The 21,596-nt window shown below is 34.9% G+C and overlaps 1 protein-coding gene across 5 annotated transcripts in view; it reads right to left on the bottom strand.

Moving 5' to 3' along the window:
• CCDC91 (coiled-coil domain containing 91) overlaps positions 1-21,596 on the bottom strand; it is a 401,591-nt gene that overhangs the window by 170,140 nt on the left and 209,855 nt on the right. For 4 of the 5 annotated variants that reach the window (XM_082851110.1, XM_082851107.1, XM_082851109.1 and 1 more), the window contains exon 8: positions 5,839-5,946. The exons of the other annotated variant lie outside the window; for it this stretch is intronic. In XM_082851110.1, the coding sequence (XP_082707236.1) occupies positions 5,839-5,946 (108 nt within the window). The remainder of the gene's footprint in view (positions 1-5,838; positions 5,947-21,596) is intronic. 5 annotated transcript variants of the gene reach the window in all.

Below are 21,596 nucleotides of genomic sequence, written 5' to 3'. Positions count from 1 at the left end.
TTTAATGAATGACATCACACATGAACAATCCTTCAGTGCAGTACAGGATTGCCAGGCATCAGGGCTGTGCCTCTGAGGTGGGAGAGCCAAGTTCAGGACACTGGTGCACAAGAGACCTCCCAGCTCCACGTAATATGAAACAGCGAAAATCTCCCAGAGATCTCCATCTCAACGCCAAGACCCAGCTCCACTCAACGACCAGCAAGATACAGTGTTGGATACCCTATGCCAAACAACTAGCAAGAAAGGAACACAACACCCTCGATTAGCAGAGAGGCTACCTAAAATCATAATAAGGCCACAGACACCACAAAACACACCACCACACGTGGACCTGCCCACCAAAAAGACAAGATCCAGCCTCATCCACCAGAACACAGGCACTAGTCCCCTACACCAGGAAGTCTACACAAGCCACTGAAAAACAACCTTAGCCACTGGGGACAGACGCCAAAAACAACGGGAACTATGAACCTGCAGCCTGCAAAAAGGAGACCCCAGTCACAGTAAGTTAAGCAAAATGAGAAGACAGAGAAACACACAGCAGATGAAGGAGCAAGATAAAAACCCACCAGACTTAACAAATGAAGAGGAAATAGGTAGTCTACCTGAAAAACAATTCAGAATAATGATAGTAAAGATGATCCAAAATCTTGGAAATAGAATGGAGAAAATACAAGAAACATTTAACAAGGACCTAAAAGAACTAAAGAGGAAACAAACAGTGATGGACAACACAATAAATTAAATCAAAAATTCTCTAGAAGGGATCAATAGCAGAATAATGGGTAAGTGACCTGGAAGATAAAATAGTGGAAATAACTACTGCAGAGCAGATAAAGAAAAAAGAATGAAAAGAATTGAGGACAGTCTCAGGACCTCTGGGACAACATTAAATGCACCAACATTCGAATTACAGGGGTCCCAAAAGAAGAAGAGAAAAAGAAAGGGACTGAGAAAATATTTGAAGGGATTGTAGTTGAAAACTTCCCTAATATGGGAAAGGAAATAGTTAATCAAGTCCAGGAAGCACAGAGAGTCCCATAGAGGATAAATCCAAGGAGAAACACGCAAAGACACGTATTATTCAAACTATCAAAAACTAAATACAAAGAAAACATATTAAAAGAAGCAAAGGAAAAACAACAAATAATACACAAGGGAATCCCCATAAGGTTAACAGCTGATCTTTCAGCAGAAACTCTGCAAGCCAGAAGGGAATGGCAGGACATATTTAAAGTGATGAAAGGGAAAATCCTACAACCAAGATTACTCTACTTAGCAAGGATCTCATTCAGATTTGACGGAGAAATTAAAACCTTTATAGACAAGCAAAAGCTAAGAGAATTCAGCACCACCAAACCAGCCTTACAACAAATGCTACAGGAACTTCTCTAGGCAGGTAACACAAGAGAAAGAAGAGACGTACAATAACAAACCTAAAACAATTAAGAAAATGGTAACAGAAACATACATATCGATAATTACCTTAAGTGTAAATGGATTAAATGCTCCAACCAAAACACATAGACTGGCTGAATGGATATGAAAACAAGACCCATATATATGCTGTCTACAAGAGACACACTTCGGACTTAGGGACACACAGAGACTGAAAGTGAGGGATGCCTCATATCACATAAAATAGACTTTAAAACAAAGACTATTACAAGAGACAAAGAAGGACACTACATAATGATCAAGGGATCAATCCAAGAAGAAGATATAACAGTTGTAAATATTTATGCACCCAACACAGGAGCACCTCCTATGGGTGCATATATTTATGCACCCAACATAGGAGCACCCCAATACATAAGGCAAACACTAACAGCCGTAAAAGGGGAAATCGACAGTAACACAATCATAGTAGGAGACTTTAACATCCCACTTTCACCAATAGACAGATCATCCAAAATGAAAATAAATAAGGAAACACAAGTTTAAATGATACATTAAACAAGATGGACTTAACTAATATTTATAGGACATTCCATCCAAAAACAACAGAATACACATTCTTCTCAAGTGCTCATGGAATACTCTCCAAGATAGATCATATCATGGGTCACAAATCAAGCCTTGGTAAATTTAAGAAAATTGAAGTCATATCAAGTATCTTTTCTGACTACAACGCTATAAGACTAGATATCAATTACAGGAAAAACTCTGTAAAAAATACAAACAAATGTAAGGTAAACAATACACAACTTAATGATCAAGAGATCACTGAAGAAATCGAACAGGGAATCAAAAAATACCTAGAAACAAATGACAATGGAAACACGACGACCCAAAACCTATGGGATGCAGCAAAAGCAGTTCTAAGAGGGAAGTTTACAGCAATACAATCCTACCTTAAGAAACAAGAAACACCTCAGATAAACAACCTAAGCTTACACCTAAAGCTATTAGAGAAGGAAGGACAAGAAAACTCCAAAGTTAGCAGAAGTAAAGAAATCATAAAGATCAGATCAGAAAGAAATGAAAAAGAAATGAAGGAAACGATAGCAAAGATCAATAAAACTAAAAGCTAGTTCTTTGAGAAGACAAACAAAATTGATAAACCATTGGCCAAACTCATCAAGAAAAAAAGGGAGAAGACTCAAATCAATAGAATTAGAAGTGAAAAAGGAGAAGTAAAAAGTGATACTGCAGAAATACAAAGGATCATGACAGACTACTACAAGCAACTATATGCTAATAAAATGGACAACCTGGAAGAAATGGACAAATTCTTAGAAATGCACAACATTCCGAGACTGAACCAGGAAGAAATAGAAAATATGAACAGACAGGTCACAAGCACTGAAATTGAAACTGTGATTAAAAATCTTCCAACAAACCAAAGCCCAGGACCAGATGGCTTCACAGGCAAATTCTATCAAACATTTAGAGAAGAGCCAACACCTATCCTTCTCAAACTCTTCCAAAATATAGCAGAGGGAGGAACACTCCCAAACTCATTCTATGAGGCCACCATCACCCTGATACCAAAACCAGACAAAGATGTCACAAAGAAAGAAAACTACAGGCCAATATCACTGATGAACATAGATGCAAAAATCCTTAATGAAATACTAGCAAACAGAATCCAACAATACATTAAAAGGATCATACACCATGATCAAGTGGGGTTTATTCCAGGAATACAAGGATTCTTCAATATACGCAAATCAATCAGTGTGATAAATCATATTAACAAACTGAAGGAGAAAAAGCATATGATCACCTCAATAGATGCAGAGAAAGCTTTCAACAAAATTCAACACCCATTTATGATAAAAACCCTCCAGAAAGTAGGCATAGAGGGAACTTTCCTCAACATAACAAAGGCTGCATATGACAAACTCACAGCCAACATGGTCCTCAATGGTGAAAAACTGAAACCATTTCCACTAAGATCAGGAACAACAAGGTTGCCCACTCTCACCACTATTATTCAACATAGTTTTGGAAGTTTTAGCCACAGCAATCAGAGAAGAAAAAGAAATAAAAGGAATCCAAATCAGAAAAGAAGTAAAGTTGTCACTGTTTGCAGATGACACGATACTATACACAGAGAATCCTAAAGATGCTATCAGAAAACTACTAAAGCTAATCAATGAATTTGCTAAAGTCACAGGATACAAAATTAATGCACAGAAATCTCTTGCATTCCTATACACTAATGATGAAAAATCCGAAAGTGAAATTAAGAGAACACTCCCATTTCCCATTGCAACAAAAGGAATAAAATACTAAGGAATAAACCTACCTAAGGAGACAAAAGACCTGTATGCAGAAAATTATAAGACACTGATGAAAGAAATTAAAAATGATACAAATAGATGGAGAGATATAGCATGTTCTTGGATTGGAAGAATCAACATTGTGAAAATGACTCTACTACCCAAAGCAATCTACAGATTCAATGCAATCCCTATCAAACTACCACTGGCATTTTTCACAGAACTGGAACAAAACTTTTCACAATTTGTATGGAAACATAAAAGACCCGAATAGCCAAAACAATCTTTAGAAAGAAAAACGGAGCTGGAGGAATCAGGCTCCCTAACTTCAGACTATACTACAAAGCTACAGTAATTAAGACAGTATGGTACTGGCACAAAAGCAGAAATACAGATCAAATGGAACATGATACAAAGCCAAGTGATAAACCCATGCACATACGGTCACCTTATCTTTGATAAAGGAGGTAAGAATATACCATGGAGAAAAGACAGCCTCTTCAATAAGTGGTGCTGGGAAAACTGGACAGCTACATGTAAAAGTATGAAATTAGAACACTCCCTAACACCATACACAAAAATAAACTCTAAATGGATTAAAGACCTAAATGTAAGGCCAGACACTATCAAATTCTTAGAGGAAAACACAGGCAGAACACTCTATGACATAAATCACAGCAAGATCCTTTTTGACCCACCACCTAGATACATGGAAATAAAAACAAAAATAAACACATGGGACCTAATGAAACTTAAAAGCTTTTGCACAGCAAAGGAAACCATAAACAATGTGAAAAGACAACCCTCAGAATGGGAGAAAATATTTGCAAATGAAGTAACTAACAGATGATTAATCTCCAAAATATACAAGCAGCTCACGAAGCTCAATATCAAAAAAACAAACAACCCAGTCCAAAAATGGGCAGAAGACCTAAACAGACATTTGTCCAAAAGAAGATATACAGATTGCCAACAAAAAAATGAAAGAATGCTCGACATCATTAATCATTAGAGAAATGCAAATCAAAACTACAATGAGATATCCCCAGTCTTGGGGATAGAATGGTATGTTTATAAATCTCCATTTAAATTCTAGACCTGGGGCTTCCCTGGTGGCGCAGTGGTTGCAAATCTGCCTGCTAATGCAGGGGACATGGGTTCGAGCCCTGGTCTGGGAGGATCCCACATGCCGCAGAGCAACTAGTCCCGTGAGCCACAACTACTGAGCCTGCGCGTCTGGAGCCTGTGCTCTGCAACAAGAGACGCCGCGATAGTGAGAGGCCCGTGCACCACGATGAAGGGTGGCCCCCGCTTGCCACAACTAGAGAAAGCCCTCACACAGAAACGAAGACCCAACACAGCAAAAATAAATAAATTAATTAATAAACTCCTACCCCCAACATCTTCTTTAAAAAAAAAAAAAAATTCTAGACCTAATTTTGTTTTCCTATTAGTATATTTTCTTCCTGTGATACAAAATAGGTCCTTTGTATAAGGTTGATTTTATTTTCACCTACCAAGTGTTATGTTATTCAAAAGTGTTGCTGGGAACTTCCTGCACTAATTATTCATACTATGACATATACATATATGCTCTTCAATTGATTGTTTAATGTAAATCCAATAATCATGTCTGCAATGCTTTCTAAGACATTAAATCAAGAAAAGAAAACACAGTCACCAGAAAAAAATTTTAAACAGAAACTAATTCCTATAAGCAATGAAAGGTAATTCAAACATAAATACATACTTCAAATTCAAATGTTATTTATAAATCTTGTACCACTAAAAATCATTTCAGATGCCATTATACATTTACAGTAATCTTTTGCTTCTGTTATTTGATAAATAATATTATAACCCAGAAATTAGCATAAGAATTTTCGTTAATTTGGGGATGATCTACATACTTTAGGCCTTTAGCCCTATATTTAGTCTATCATAAAATTCCGAAACTTTAACATTGAGTTTACATAAGCATATTTTTTTCTCCAAAATACACCAAGGAAAGTAAATGGCATGAAACTGAATAAACAGCTATAGAGTCCTCAGGGGAAGAGAGTCAGAAGAAAAGTATAAATATATAATGGATGTGCAATTTTATTACCTGAGTATTTAACAACTCTTCACACTTGTGTGCTTGTTTCTCTATTGCAGAAATGTACTGTTTTTCAATAGCTTCTACTTGTTGCTTAACTGAAGACTGCAGTAGTGCCTAAAAACAAGCAAAAATGTCATGTGGATCACAGACAAAACTTGGAATCTACTGTTGGCATGAGAAATTTTTTTGACAGTTTTACATATCTGAAATATGATACTATTCTGCATTACAAAATACACATTTGTGAATATTAAAGCAAATTCATATATAACACTACTTTAAGCTTTTGGTTTTAGGTTTTCCTATTGCCAAGATTAGTTTTTTGGCTTAGATGTTCCTTCCACACACCTTCTCGGTAAAAAGGCCAAGTCATAGAAGATGATAAAGAGGGTGAGTAGTTCTGTTAAATATAAATTCAGTTTAGTGAAGACCACACAGGATGAGAAGCATGTGAAAGCTGCTGAAAAAAAAGAGAAGAGAAAAAAACCAGACATATTTCACTGGCTGACAAAACTCCACATCCTCTCGGCACACTGTAATATCCCATGGGCCAAGCATGATCTTCAAGACCACAAATCAAGTAAAAGCAGATGGAAACTCTGAGCAATTTCAAACATAAAAGAGCTGCCCCCCAGGAAGTTCACGCCCCTAATGTGAAAAGGTATAAGGCAAAGTGTGGAAGTCAGGATCTTAAGGCAATATTCATAAAAAGTAATAAAACTTGGGAGCCTACACAAACTTAAGTGGATAGTGTAAATGCTGGAAGCTTGGTCAGTTAAATATAAAGATGTTAACACTATTGTAAGGCAAGCCAAATCAACACTGGAAGATGTTCCACCCACTCACTTCCTTATTGGAGATGTTTACAATATTATCATCTTTTTTCCTTTCCCTTTTTTTTTTTCAGGCATTATATGTTATAGTTAACATGTTCCCAGTATTATCTTACATGCTATTTATAAATCCTAAATCATTCTAAAATATGCATTTAACCATATACATAAGAACTCTTTAGCAAATATTCTATTTTTGAAGGTCTATCTGGATAACAAACTACTCATAATCAAAATAGTAAGTTGAAACAGACACATGTCTTATAGAAAACAGACCTTTGGTACATTCGCCAAGAAAAGAAAAATATGCCAAATCTCTTAAATAATCTCTGCTTTGAAAACAGATTTACTTGGTTGGAAACAACATGCATTAAGAGGCTAAATAAATATGTATGTATTTTTTAAAACTGAGACAAAAATATTTTGAAAACCTCTGAATAAGTCTCAAATCTTCAAATAATTATCTTTCTTTTGCAAATGTTAAACTGTCTTCTGATGATGCTACTACTCCTATAATTCAATAGTTGTCACTCTGAAGCTGCAAAATTACTAGTAAACTAGTGAAGGAAAATAAACCTCTGACCACGGCTTAACCAAAATATAAAGAACTGCTTAACAGAACTGCTTTAGCCCTTCATTTATACATTATATGTCCTCTAAAGATTCCATAACGATAATTTATAGAAGACACTATAATTTAACCTCTTAAACTGTGACTAGATAATGTAAAGCTCTAATTTACCTTTGGCAAAATACAGTACTATTCATTGGACTTCAGAAAATTTAAAGGATGATACAACTATGTACAATTCTGTTGGGTATATCCATGGCATCTTTTGTAGAGAGAAAAATGCCATTCTTTTGGGGGACTTGGGTTACGGCAGAATTGTTTTGCTTGATGGTAAGAACTGTTTCACTTCCTATTTGCCGTGATTCCAAATAATCCCAGGTTAAATACCCAGTTGTGATTTTCTAGTAAATTGTATCATTTGGAGGGACAGGTAAGTTAATGAAATAAAATAATATTTTCTCACCATAATTAAGAAACACAAATGAATAGTATTTTTTCCTCTGGTGACTGATTTGTATACTATATACTCATTTTCTTCCAAACTTCAAGGAGGTCAAGTACCATAGGATAATGACAAGATTTTTTAAATAAAATAATAAGATTTCTTTAAAAAAAATTGGCCTATAATACTGAACTGTGGAATTATTAGTGCCAAAGTCCAAACAAAAGAGGTAGTGTTCAAAAACCATCTTTAGAACTAGAATATTAATTATGGACATACTTAGCAATACACAATGGTACTAGCTGCATGCTTCTATGGCTTGATCTATCATTATATAACTGGATATTCGTTTTCCTATGTAATATACCATAATAACTGCCTTAAAATTTCTTGTGTGCTCTAAGTATAAAAATGAACATTAGTCTTAACATTTCCCTATAATTTTTTTTTCCTTTGTAATTGTCTCTACAGATATCAAAGACACAAGGAACCCTTCCCTTGGGCTTATATTGAATACAACACTACAAAAATATACATGAAAGAGTTATTTCTTTTATAAGCTATTTTAAACTATTCTCAACACAAATAAAGCACTAAGACTCTCAGGGTATGTAGAGGCAGAAAAACAAAGATGTATATAAACATTCTATAACGAAAAAAATGCTACCAAAGGCAGGGAATGTTTTGTTAATTTTCAACAGGTTTAGGTTTTAGCTTCAGTCCTATCAGAGATTTTCTGTATCATCCCAGGGGATAACTTAACTGAGCTTGAGCAAAACTACTTACCACACTTCTTCAAGAATAATTTTAAAGGTGTGAACAAGATCATAGATTTCTTTAGTACAGGAACTATGTCACCTTTATACTCATCTTTATATATCACACACAGCTTTTTACAGAGTGCTCTGTACATAGCAGACACATGCAATAGCTATTTGGTGAGTGACAATCCTTGTATTAAGATTAATATTTTAAAATCATAGTATAGGGCTTCCCTAGTGGCGCAGTGGTTGAGAGTCCGCCTGCCGATGCAGGGGACACGGGTTCGTGCCCCGGTCCGGGAAGATCCCACATGCCACGGAGCGGCTAGGCCCTTGAGCCATGGCCGCTGAGCCTGCGCATCCGGAGCCTGTGCTCCGCAATGGGAGAGGCCACAACAGCGAGAGGCCCGCGTACCGCAAAAAAAAAAAAAAAAAAAATCATAGTATAAATGATACCAATATTCACTGTAAAGTTCACTGAGCTTCAAATTATAACTACCAAGTTCAGTTACCAAACTTGTTCCTGTTAATCCCTACCAGAGATCTGAATTTTTTTTATCATTTTAGACTAGAAATGTTCATTCTTTCTACTCTACAAGTATAAATTTTGAGTAAATAAAATACAGTATGAGAAGGACTATAAACTCCTTGAAAAAAAAGTATGTTATAAATTCTATAATGATTAGACTCAGAGAAAACAAAGGTATTAAGTCAGAAACCACCCCACACCAACCAATACCCATAAGCAGTAGATAGTTTATTTTTAATGGAACTGAATATACATACACTGGAATTTAAATGAGTAGAGACGTATAGCTCAAGTGGACTACTGCAAACCAAACTACAATCCACTGTCCCAACAAATCCACAGAATTCTCTTCTCCCTTGAAATAGCCCAATTTTATTAGATCTGATTCTATCCTCATCAAATTTAATTACTTGTCCAGATTTGCAGAGCAGATGTGCCTAAAGAACCAAATGGTCTCTGAAACATTAATATCATGTTGGCATTTAGCACATAACCTTAAAAGAACACTTCATAGCTAATTTTAGGCAGTAATAATTTAAATTATTTTAAAAGTCAATCCTCTAAGTCATGGTTTACAAATGCAGAAAAGTATAAGGCTATGGAGCAAGCTGGAGGCAAAACATATAATAAATATCCCCACTGAAACTGAAGCTCTAGGAGAATAGGAATCTGTGTTTAATTCACTGATTAAACAGTGTTTAATTCACTGTAGGTACTATTGTACCTACAATAGTACCTAACATATAGGTACTATTATAATTGTAGTTGGAATATATAGAATATGTGTTGAATGAACTGAAGAAATGAATCATGATTTCTGTATGTCCAAGCCTTATTACTTGCCTAGTCATAGAGAAACTATCAAAACATTGACGTTAATTATGTCTGTTCATTGTATTCTTAGTTTAGCTTTTTGACTGCAGTAGTACAAATTAATTGTTGTAAAAGGTCATTTGAAATCAAGCACAATTTCATCTTTCTTGGAAAAATATCATAGTTTGCTTTTCAAAAATCTGTTTCAGATCTTTTCCAATTTTTAACTAAAAATAAAATAAGCAAAACTAAAAGGTATCAGCAAAAGAGTAAGTTAGAACTCTGAAGGGACACTTTTATGTTTTTTCTGGACTAAGTGCTATTTTTGAACAAAATATTACTTCAAATTTTGCAAGGCTTTTTAACTGTTGTTAGCATGTCTTATAATATTCCCTCAAAGTTTCAAACATATAAGCAAGTTTGTTATTCAAAAGGAGAGCCTACTTAACTGATATATATGAAAAATGATGAATTTCAGTCATTTCATTGAATCACTCATCCATCTTTTTCCATGAGCTCTACATACCTGTTCTACAGATAAAGAAACAGACACGAAGGCTAAGAAATGAGCCCAAAATCATATGAAAAGACTAAGTGGAACAAAGAACTGGATTCAGGTCCACCCTCTTGGTTCCCTGTTTGTCTTAGCCATTCCAACCTGGTAAAGCAGGTTTCTCTTCATGAACTAATCACTTATTCTATTTTATAGCCACTTAATTATTTGTTAATTCTTCACTTATTCAACTAATATTTACTGAATGCATACTTTATTCCAGACAGTGTTCTAGGCACTGGTGATGCAGACTGAACAAAACAGATATGGGCCTGACTCCCCTGAATTTACATTATTGGCAAGCGGATAGGGAAAGTGGGGAAGACAAGGAAGATTGGGAGGTACACAATAAACGAACCATTTTCATGGTGTTATATGCTATAAAGAAAATTAAAAAGGGATAAAAAGGAAAAGAATGGAGGAGAAATTTTTCAGAGAGGGAAGTCAAGAGCTCTCTTGAGAAGTCACAAAAGGGGGGGAAAAATGTCATATATTAAGCCTGAGGGAAGAAGATTTCCGTCAAAGAAAAAAGTACAAAGTCCTAGCAGGAAAAAGGCTAATGAGTTCTAGAACTAGAAAAAAAGGCCAGTGCAGATCATATGAACCAGGGAATTCCATCAGATCCTATACCTGCACCAGACTTCCAGAGGACCAGAATTATGTAGAACCATGGAAGGCATTTTAATTCTATTCAAACATGAAAGTTTCTATAATCTGATACATAGTATCTTCAAACAATGTTGCAAAGTATCAAAAGCACTCAAATGCTATCAAGAATTTCTCCATTAATAGACAATTTGTGAAAAAGAAAATATGTAGCACTGATTTTTGTAGGCTACATATATACAAGTAGGTTAGAAACATAACTAATGCACCATGCATGAACATTTTTTTATTCAGTAGAATTAAGAGTAATGCGACTATACTCTCTGGTAAGGAAGGAGTTAATCCTAATAAGAACTAGTTGAGGGACTTCCCTGGTGATCCAGTGGTTAAGACTCCACACTCCCATGCAGGGGGCCCGGTTTGATCCCTGGTCAGGGAACTAGATCCTGCATGTGACAACAAAGATCCCACCTGCCGCAACTAAGACCTGGTGCAGCCAAATAAATAAATAAATATTTAAAAAAAAAACAAGGGCTTCCCTGGTGGCTCAAAGGTTGCGAGTCCGCCTGCCGATGCAGGGGACACAGGTTCGTGCCCCGGTCCGGGAAGATCCCACATGCTGCGGAGCCGCTGGGCACGTGAGCCATGGCCGCTGAGCCTGTGCGTCCGGAGCCTGTGCTCCGCAACGGGAGAGGCCACAACAGCGAGAGGTCCGCGTACAGCAAAAAACCAAACAAACAAAAAAAAACCCAGTTGAGTGTTTTCCATGGTCTCACAGAAAAGTGCCATAGATATGCTACAAGTATATCTGGCAAGTAATACTTACTTGAACTTTATCTGGACACTGTGTCTATTAGCATGCAGTTCTTCCATAATACTTACATTCTCCATTTTATACTGAATAGACTGGCAACATAGATTATGAAAATGAGGATATAGTGTCCAAATAATGGCAGCTGACTAATTTATCTTAATGTTCAATTACTCTTGGCTAATCAAAAGTATCTTTTGCCAATTTTGGGATCTAAAATGTCAATCTATAGTTTTGTTGGCTTATCATTTGGGAAGAGAAACTGATAGTTTGATATACATATACATATATATTTTTTAAGACCTCAGTGAGCTAGTAATTCAATTGTGGTACAGATTTAGTTGCATTAGAACAGAAACATTAGGCTATCTCTGAAAACAATATTTAGACATTTTAGAAAATTTTGTTGGAATACAAAAAGAATTAATGGGATTAAAATGTATTAGTGGGGAGTTCCCTGGCGGTCCAGTGGTTAAGATTCCATGCTTCCACTGTGGGAGGCACGGGTTCAATCCCTGGTCAGGGAACTAAGATCCCATATGCTGCATGGCGCAGCCAAAAATAAATAAATAAATAAATAGAAATTTTAAAAAAAAACACAACTATCACTGGGAAGTGATTTAAAAGTACAATGTAAAAAGGACTAGGGAGTATAACTCTCTAGAGGAAAAACTTCAATCTCAACTTAAGGCTTAAGTTTATTCAACTTAAGTTTACTCAACTTAAGTTTACTCAAAACTGGATCCAAATTCAAGTTTAGGTTCATGGTCTCCTGCTACCCAGGCAGGCAGAAGTTAGGCAACACCAGAACCTTTAAGTTCAACCCTTGGGGAGAATGAAGGTGCATGTTTCTCAAGAGTAAACTCCAGATGTGTGAGGAGTGATAGTGACAGATTTGGTCATATTTCTTTTTAGAAAGCAGGACAGAAACTAATACCTAAAATTATGGGTAAAAGGATTAAAAAACAAAAGATTCTGCCCTTCCTTTTCCTTAACTTAAACAAGCAGTAGTACCAAGGTCATGTTGAGGCTGCTGAAAATTTATCTTGTTACAGATCTAAAGCATTTGCAATTGCAGTGATCCTAGGTTTTTCTATGTATTTGAATTACAGTGCAGTGGCACTATATAATTCAAAAAGAAAAATGTGAAATTATGGGTACATATCTAAACATGGAAATTCAATATAGTCTAGCCATGCTATAAAGTGCATTGGAGACTGTGAAAGCCAAAGAAAACCTTTAGGACAGAGGGAATCATTCCTGTTGGCCTTGTTGTTAAGGGATTCTAGTAACATAAGAGTTGTTACCTCAAACACCACTAATGTCTCCCAGTGAAAATTTCTTTTGTGCCATGGACAACACATTAAAATTAAGAAGTTTCTAAAATTAAGTACAGCAGAGAGACGCTGCATGTCTACCTTCCAGCTACTTTAAACTTCTGAAAAGCTGCCACATGGACATGCCTCTCCCTCAGATGCCACAGTATTATTCCTTGTGACTTGAATAAGAGCTACAGTTTCAGTTAAAAAAAAAAAAGAAGAAGAAGAAGAAGAAAGAAAGGAAGCAAGGAAACAAAAGGAAAAAAAGAACTCTGACTAAATCTCTTCAGAATCTTTCAGAGGATTAAATGAAGCACCTAGTTATTAAACACTAACGGCCTACACATCTCATTTTCTGAAATATCGGAAACCACAGAAAGAAAGAAACCCATATAGGTGTCAGAAGTATTTGGCTTAAATACACAGTCATTAACCTTCCAAGGAGGCAGCATAATTTGTTGAACAGAGCCCTGCATCAAGCTTTGAATGACCTGGCTTTTATTTACAGCTCCTCCTCTGTTTGTATGTGTTTGATCAAGGCACTGTGTTTCTCCGTGTCTCAGATGCCTTATCTAATAAATAGGGAGAATAATAGAGTTTCTTCTCTGCCAGTAATAAAGGAATTCTGTGAAATTATGACTGTTAATTTAATTTACATTGATAACATTTCAAAATAGAATTGTAACCATTTGCTGATTTTTGAGAACTAAATTCTTCATTTTCATGATAAATTAAACTCATGCTATGTGGATTCAAGTTAGGATCAACATTATTTTTTAAGTTACTAGATTTAAGACCATTAAAATAATTTTCCTCCAAATTAATAGAGATCCATTCATTAAACATAGATCTCAAAGATTAGAAAAGAACTTTTACTCACATTGGAAAGCCATCAACATTGAGAGAGATAAGAGGATTCATATAAATCAATTTTATTAGAAGACATACTGACAAAGATTAAATTTTCCTTTATGTTTTCTTTTTGATCACAAAGAGAAGAATGTTGCAAACTTAGATGACACTTTAACATACTTCAACTGGTTCTTTTTCAGTTAAAAATTAACCATATATTACAGAAATAATAATGTTCGGGGAGATGTGTAAATTATTTAAAATCCATTGGATTGGGCACAAAACAATCAGAAGTGCCATTCCCAGCACTGGAATAGGTGCCAGAGGCCCCGGCAGTGCTGAGCTCTAGCTTGACTGTGTGGGGTTCGGGAGAAGCCTCAGGGGAAGGGACAAAGTCACCAAAGTGGCTCAGAGGGACTGTTAATATATTAACTAGTATGGAAGTATTTCACCATTATAAGATAATACAAAGTAGTGCTTGTTGGAACTCAAATTAGGTTGTTACAATGGATTAATTACCAAAAAATTTGGCTACATGAATATCCTGCTAAAATACCAAAACAGGATAGCCTTGGAACTTGGTGCTTCTAACTATATGGACTAAATCAGACTCTATATGGATTATTCTTCAAATGGAATTCCTTTCTCACTGCTATAAAACAATCTGATGATCAATTCACTGCAAATCAGAGACACGACAATTTTAAGCAAATTATCCCACCTCTGGAAGCCATAAAGCTTGAAACATAGATGGGGACTGATACCCAGACAGCAATGGGAGCAAAATTTAATTTTTACTATGCATATTTCCATATCTTTTGATTTTGTATTGCACACATATGTTCCCTTGTCAAAAAATAAGATACTTTGAGCAAATCATTCTACTCCTTAATAATTTATCCTTGGTATAAAATCTATATTCTCATATATCATTTCCCCAAAGTTGATTAACTAGAATTTAACAGATAAAATCAAAACCAGCTGTCTATTTTGACACTGGATCACACACTAATTAGAAATGGGACAGATATCTTAAAACGCTGTTCTTCAACTGTCACTGGTTCTTACATCTCTGCTTTCCTTCCTCAGAGTCAGTGTTTTATAGTTCAGATTAAAGAATAAAGTTAACCACACCTCTTTTATAACTTTTCAAACATGCAAGAAATTAAAAAAAAAAAAAACAAAACTTAGGGCTCCCCTAGTGGCGCAGTGGTTGGGAATCCGCCTGCCAATGCAGGGGACACAGGCTCGAGCCCTGGTCCGGGAAGATCCCACATGCCACAGAGCAACTAAGCCCGTGCACCACAACTACTGAGCCTGCTCTCTAGAGCCCGTGAGCCACAACTACTGAGCCCGTGTGCCACAATTACTGAACCTGTGCTCCGCAACAAGAGAAGCCACCGCCATGAGAAGCCCGTGCACCGCAACGAAGACCCAATGCAGCCACAAATAAATAAAATAAATAAATTTTTTAGAAAACCTTAAAAGTAGTTTCTTGTGTACATATCTTCATTTGGACTTATAAGAATAACTTTCACCAGTTTATCTTTTCTGCCTCTAAGAACTATGGTATGCAGTCTTTTACTAACTGGACTACTGGTTGCCAATAAAAAAACTGAATAAAGATAAATCTATAACAGACATCAATTACTATTCTTCTAAAGTCTAATTACTATGTAAGTCTTCAGTTCTATCGAAAATTGAAAATGCCTGATTACAGACAGACCTTGCTGACAATTCAGTTCACTAGAATAATGGAAGATTAAGAACCACATAACTGATAAATCACGTCGACTGGAATAGTTACAGAAATGATATTCTTTACAGATACTACTATCTAATCACTCTTCCAGCAAATGTTACCAGATGTAGAAACCTCCCGAATAACCTTGTTAAAAGGAAGGTTTGAAAAATACTTTCAACCCCATCAGAACAAAACAGATCCAGCCTCATTCAACGTGGAAAGTTAATATTATTATGGATGGAAGGTACTTATAATAGAGCAGCTTCACTTTTCATGATAATAAGCAGAATCTGTAATTAATCAACAATATATGGGTGGGACAGACTCATATTGATAAAATTCTCAAGTCTGATCAACATTAGTCATAAATATTAGCCTGATGTGATACGAAAAAGAACCCATAACATTTAAAGTGCATTTTGGAAGGTAAGCCAAAAATAACTAATGGGGAAAGGCAGATCTTACATGTCTTAAGAAACAATTAAGTAAAACCTATTCATTAATTCTTCTGTTAATCTCTGGAGGTATTTTTCAAGGTCTTCTCTGCAGCAAAAATTTGAAATTTATCTCCTCAATACAGAATGAAGTCTCCCCTTCATTCCTTTGACCATCAGGCTGAAAATCCAGTCACAATATAAAGGCAAGCCTTAAATCTATATTAAAACAAGTTTTCTTGCAAGGTTTCCAATGCCTTTTGGCTTTGGCCTGGCTGGAAAACCACAAGAATAGCCTTGTATGCAAAATTCTGGCTTAGCTCAGGAAACTCAGAGGCACATAAGAACTATTTTCAACTACCAAACCTTTCTCAATCCTCTGCTGAGGTTAAGTTTGATGGAAGGGATAAGAAAGGACAAGCCAAGTTGTTAGTTCCAAACCAATCACTAGTATCTAGCATGCTGTTAGGCCAAACGCTATTGGCAACAGCAAACATCTTTATTTGTCCAGGAAAAATCTGATCATATGATAAAAGCTGGAATTTATAAGAATCCTTGTTCAATCAAATAACTAAAACTATAAATTTATTTCATATCTTTGGGTTAACAAAAGGGTGGAATTAAAAAAAAGATACATAAAAGATCTCATAACTTCATTTTTACTTATCCCCTCTTTGCACAAAAAGTTAGCAATCTCTAATCAAGGGAATACATCAAAAGAAGAGAAAAAGTTGTTCCCCCTCCTTGGAGCAGAACTTTATACAATAAAAGTAATTCTACACCCTGGGAAAAATTGGTCTCCAAAATGTATTATGTTCTCTCTTATAAAACAGTACAAACAACTCAAGAGTTCAAATAAAATACTAGCAAGTAGATGCTTTTTTAAAATGGAATACAGCAGGCATGTGATATTCCAAGCTGGCATCTGACATGTGTTACACTGCTAAAATTCAAAGCAATACTTAGCAAAAGGGACTTAAGGCATACTTAACCTTTGAGAAATGCACAGTGAACCAATATTCTCAATAAAACCAAGATTGGTCAAAATGGAAAATAAATATATCAAGAGTTTTAATCAAGATAATTTCAAAACAACTGAAGTTTATATAGCAATTTTGCATCGTTTTTCACTTAGGAATAGTGAAAATGTGTGTGTCTGATAAGTTAAAACTCTACTGCATCTGATTCAATACTCTGATACTTAAACAGAAGAAAAAAAATCAGAAAATTGTCTTCATAAAATGTTCTAAGACTTTAGAAAAGAACTGCCCATTCCTTGTTTTCTCATTAAAACAGTCGAATATTTATAAGCACTATTCATGTGTCTAGCACTCATTGGCTTTTGACATCTGGGTTGTAATACACCAAATTAAAGATCATCAATTCAGTCAAGCTTCAGGAACAAAGACTGCGAAATGAGTATGTGTCTATATATCTAGTTTGGTAGAAATATCTTGAAATACGTAGATATACATAAATAAGCATGAGTTTTGTAAATGTACTCCACTTGGCAAAAAACATGCACACAAAACACAAGGGTGAGAAAGAAAGTTCTAGAGCTTGAGAAGAGGGTATAAAAACCCTTCTAGTTTCAAGATGAGTGTGATGACCAGGAACTAATTTTCATATCACCAAAAAACCGACACAGAAAACATCTCACTTAGGCACCCACAAGAGGGCCAAGAAACATATAGTAGACCTTAAATCACTATAGTTGTAATTTATTTGGTGTTTGCATATAAATATTAAATCAAAATGCATTTTCCTTTTTGCCTTTTTCAGGCTAATTTCTAATCACCATTTTACTAATCTGTCAACTATGTCAAATTCAATGTTTCAACACTTCTCCTATCTGCTATGATTTGAAAAATGTCTAAATCCCTTAAGTTTAAACAACAAAAACAACAGAGTATAATTTAATTTGTAAACTAAACAAGTTGAGCCAGAACCAAGAAAATAACTTGTAAATCTAACTTTAGGAAGAAATAAAAAATTCTGTATACTAAAGTTTCAAAAGGGAAAGCTCTTTTTCTAACTGATCTATCTTAAAGCAAACACCACATGAAAAAAAGAAAAAAAAAAAGAGAGGGGAGTCTTTTACCACTGCCTTGAAAAAGAAGATTCAGTATATAGTAGTGAAATAAAAATATTAACCAAAAATATGTTATCTTATTTGTGTCAGATTGGAAGCTTCAATGAACTGGACTCAAAGTAAAGTAAAATAAAAACAATTTCTTGAGTAATTTCCACTCACTGTTACAGCATGTTAGCGAAAGTTCTAGCTTTGAACTTTAACACACTGAGTCAACTAGTACTTTCTTTGGAAAATTCTTCCCCAAAGTTATTTTGGATAAAAAGAAAATTCATTTTAAGAATGTGTCAACATCTAAAATGGTTTTTACCCCAAGCACTTATATAAAGTATATTAATTGAATATATTTATACAGAGATACTTCTGAAAAGAAAACCAAGAAGCAAACATATCTGTGCAAGAAATGGAGATAGTGAGATACTTTCTCTTTAAAAGACTAGGCATCATATTCCCTAAGTAACAGAATTACATTTATTTTAGCAAATATGCCTGTATTTTTTCCATGTATGATTTTCTTTGTTAGTCTCTCTGTGCTACTATACCAATACACCACTATAAAGAAATTTTTTCTTAGACTGATCACTTATCCCACATAAAGGAAAACAAGACATAAGTTAAAAAAAAATCTTAATGTGGGATAAATCTAGTTTCTTAGTTACAGCTAAAACTTTTGTTTCTTTTGTAACTTTTAAAAATAGAGAGCAGTCCTTCTGACAGTCATTTAGATCTGTCAGAATATCTCTCATCTTTCTCGTATGGAAAAATTTCCCAGTGATTTCAGTCTAAACACATACACACACACACACACACACACACACACACACACACACACACACACACAAAATCTTGACAGGTTCAATTTAGATAATAAAAACGGAGGAAATAGCAACAGGCTGAAATAGATAGACTATACTGATAGGCAAACAAATATGTAGGGATAAGACAATGATTAACAACCCCTTTAGGGTAGCAGAATGACTCCTAGAACTTCAGAAAACAGATATCTAGACCCCACCTATGTGAACTGATTTTAAATTTCCAGAGAAGAAGATTGATTGATATGATTTTTTAAAAAGCAACCCAAGTAATTTATTATGTGCTGCAAAAGGTGAGAACCAAGGGGTTAAGATACCCTGATCAATGACAACTGTTGAGAGCATCAGAAACAAAATAGCAGCATACTAATACAACTACTCATTATCTTAAAAAACATGTATTCTGTATCATGGATAGTAATATTTGATAGACAAAACTACAGACATAAAGAACTGTGAAGTCTGAGCCAGCATATATACTAGAAAATGACAATTTCAAGACAAAAGCTTAAATAAGTAAAGGAAAATTTTTATGTTGCTTGTAGTAAACAATCTTAGATGTGGCATGCTCCTATGGAAAGCCTTCCAAGATCTACATTTACTTTACTGTTGTTAATTATCGGGATAAAAGATTTTTTGCCATGAAAGAAAAAATAAACAAAATTAAGTAAACATTATGGGAAAAGTTGGCATATATAGCACATTAGGTTAGTTTTAGCTTTGTTTTCTTCTGCACTTTAACAGAATTTCACATGTCCTTTTCATCAATCTGGAGCAAGCTATTTACTTTCTAAATGAACAAAAGAATGCTGACTTTTCAACAGAAGCCTAGGAATATGAAGGGCTGGACCACGACCTCTTTTCCTTAAATAGGTATTTCTAAAAAAGATTGAAACAAGAATCCACACTGTATAATTGTGAGAAGCTAATAGTCAGCTCTAAGATAATGACAATACATTAAAATTTCTATGCTAGAAAACTGATATATTGAGTATAATAATAACTAAATAGCCAATATTTATTAACAGCATTATTATTAGCCATACAATATTCATTATTTCACTGGGTCCTCACAATACTCCTAAGAATAGGTTCTACGGTTATTCCCTCATTTATTCATGGGGAAATTAAAATTTATATATAAGAAACTGCCCAAGGTAACACTGTTAGTAAGCACCAGAGCTGGAGCTTAGATCCAGGTCTGTCTGACTTCAAAATAATGAATCAGCTCTACTAATAGAAGTTCTCAGCAGTCCCAAAGTAGAAATTTTTGCAGAGATACAATACTCCTTCAAAGAATTTATAGAATAAAAATATATAAATTAGTATATACCATTATTAAAAGTAGAAAAAGATAAGGATATTAGTACATAATACATAATAATAGTACAAAATAACTTTGGATTTTAAAGTTGTTTACATATGGGGTTGGGTTGCAGATTTTCTTTGCCCAGTTTCTGCAGTGGATGATTTGAAGTTGTATGAATAAAGAATTACTAAAAGAACTGAATTCCAATTTGATGAGGGCAGCTAATTCCTTAAATACAGACTAATTCAAGGTGAATCAGAATGTTTTCAATTCTCTGTGAAAAGTTTAAATCATAATATAGAGTACTCCTATTTTTTAAAATCAGAAACTACTGATCACATCATTCAGGAGCTTTAAAATATGCTATTTCATTTGAACGATGTTTGGTACACAAGATATGCTGACCAAAAGGTACTGGAACTTTATAAAGCTTTTAAAAAATCCAATTACCAATGTGAAGATTGGCATTTAGTTTATTAAGGTTTAAATTAATAATTGAAGACATGGTAATGTGCTGAAAAAACACCCCAGAACATATTCTAAAATTCATTAAGAGGTACAGTATCAGAATTTACTCTTGCAAAAGAAGAGTCCACATTTTAGAGAAGCATTAGAAAAAGAAATCATCAATGATCCAAGGACTGAGGTACTCTTATAAGACAAGATGGTGTAAAGAAAACTTTAAGTCTTGTCAATACAGTGATAATAAAGAGTGTCACAACTCCCGAATATTTACTGATCCCAGGATAATCATTTTTTAAACAAAGAAGATATGTAATAGAGTAACCACTATTTTAATATGGATTAAAAGAAATAAAGGGAGTTACTTCTGGAATAGTGATGTTGGGGCTCAGAGAAACCTCTACCCCAGAGAGATATCTTTTAAGTAGGTCAAATTAGCAAAAACAATCATTCAAAGTTTCTGGACATTTATCAAAGGATTTAAAACAAATTGAGCAGCATTTACTCAACACAATGTATAGGAACGTGGTAAGAACAATGGGAGACTATGATACTCAACCTAGGGACTTCACCCATCCACCTACAGCTCAGCCTTGCAGAAGAACTGTTTCAGCAGGCTCAGCAGCCAAGGGACAGTTCCCATCTCTCCCAACCTATTACTGTAAAGTACCATTCCTGGTAGTTTTGGCAGCTGGTGAACATTAGCAGATCCTTCACAGCTCCAAGGCTTATATCACATGGATAGTGCAGCTAGTAATGAATGCAATTCTCCTTTCCTGCAAAGCTCTATACTGCAGGAGAACTGCTTAGTTGGGCTC

The sequence above is a fragment of the Leucopleurus acutus genome, assembly GCF_964270905.1.
Source record: "Leucopleurus acutus genome assembly, chromosome: 11".
NCBI lineage: Eukaryota > Metazoa > Chordata > Mammalia > Artiodactyla > Delphinidae > Leucopleurus > Leucopleurus acutus.
The sequence above is the reverse complement of the archived record's forward strand: the minus strand, read 5'-3'. Positions and strand labels throughout refer to the sequence as shown.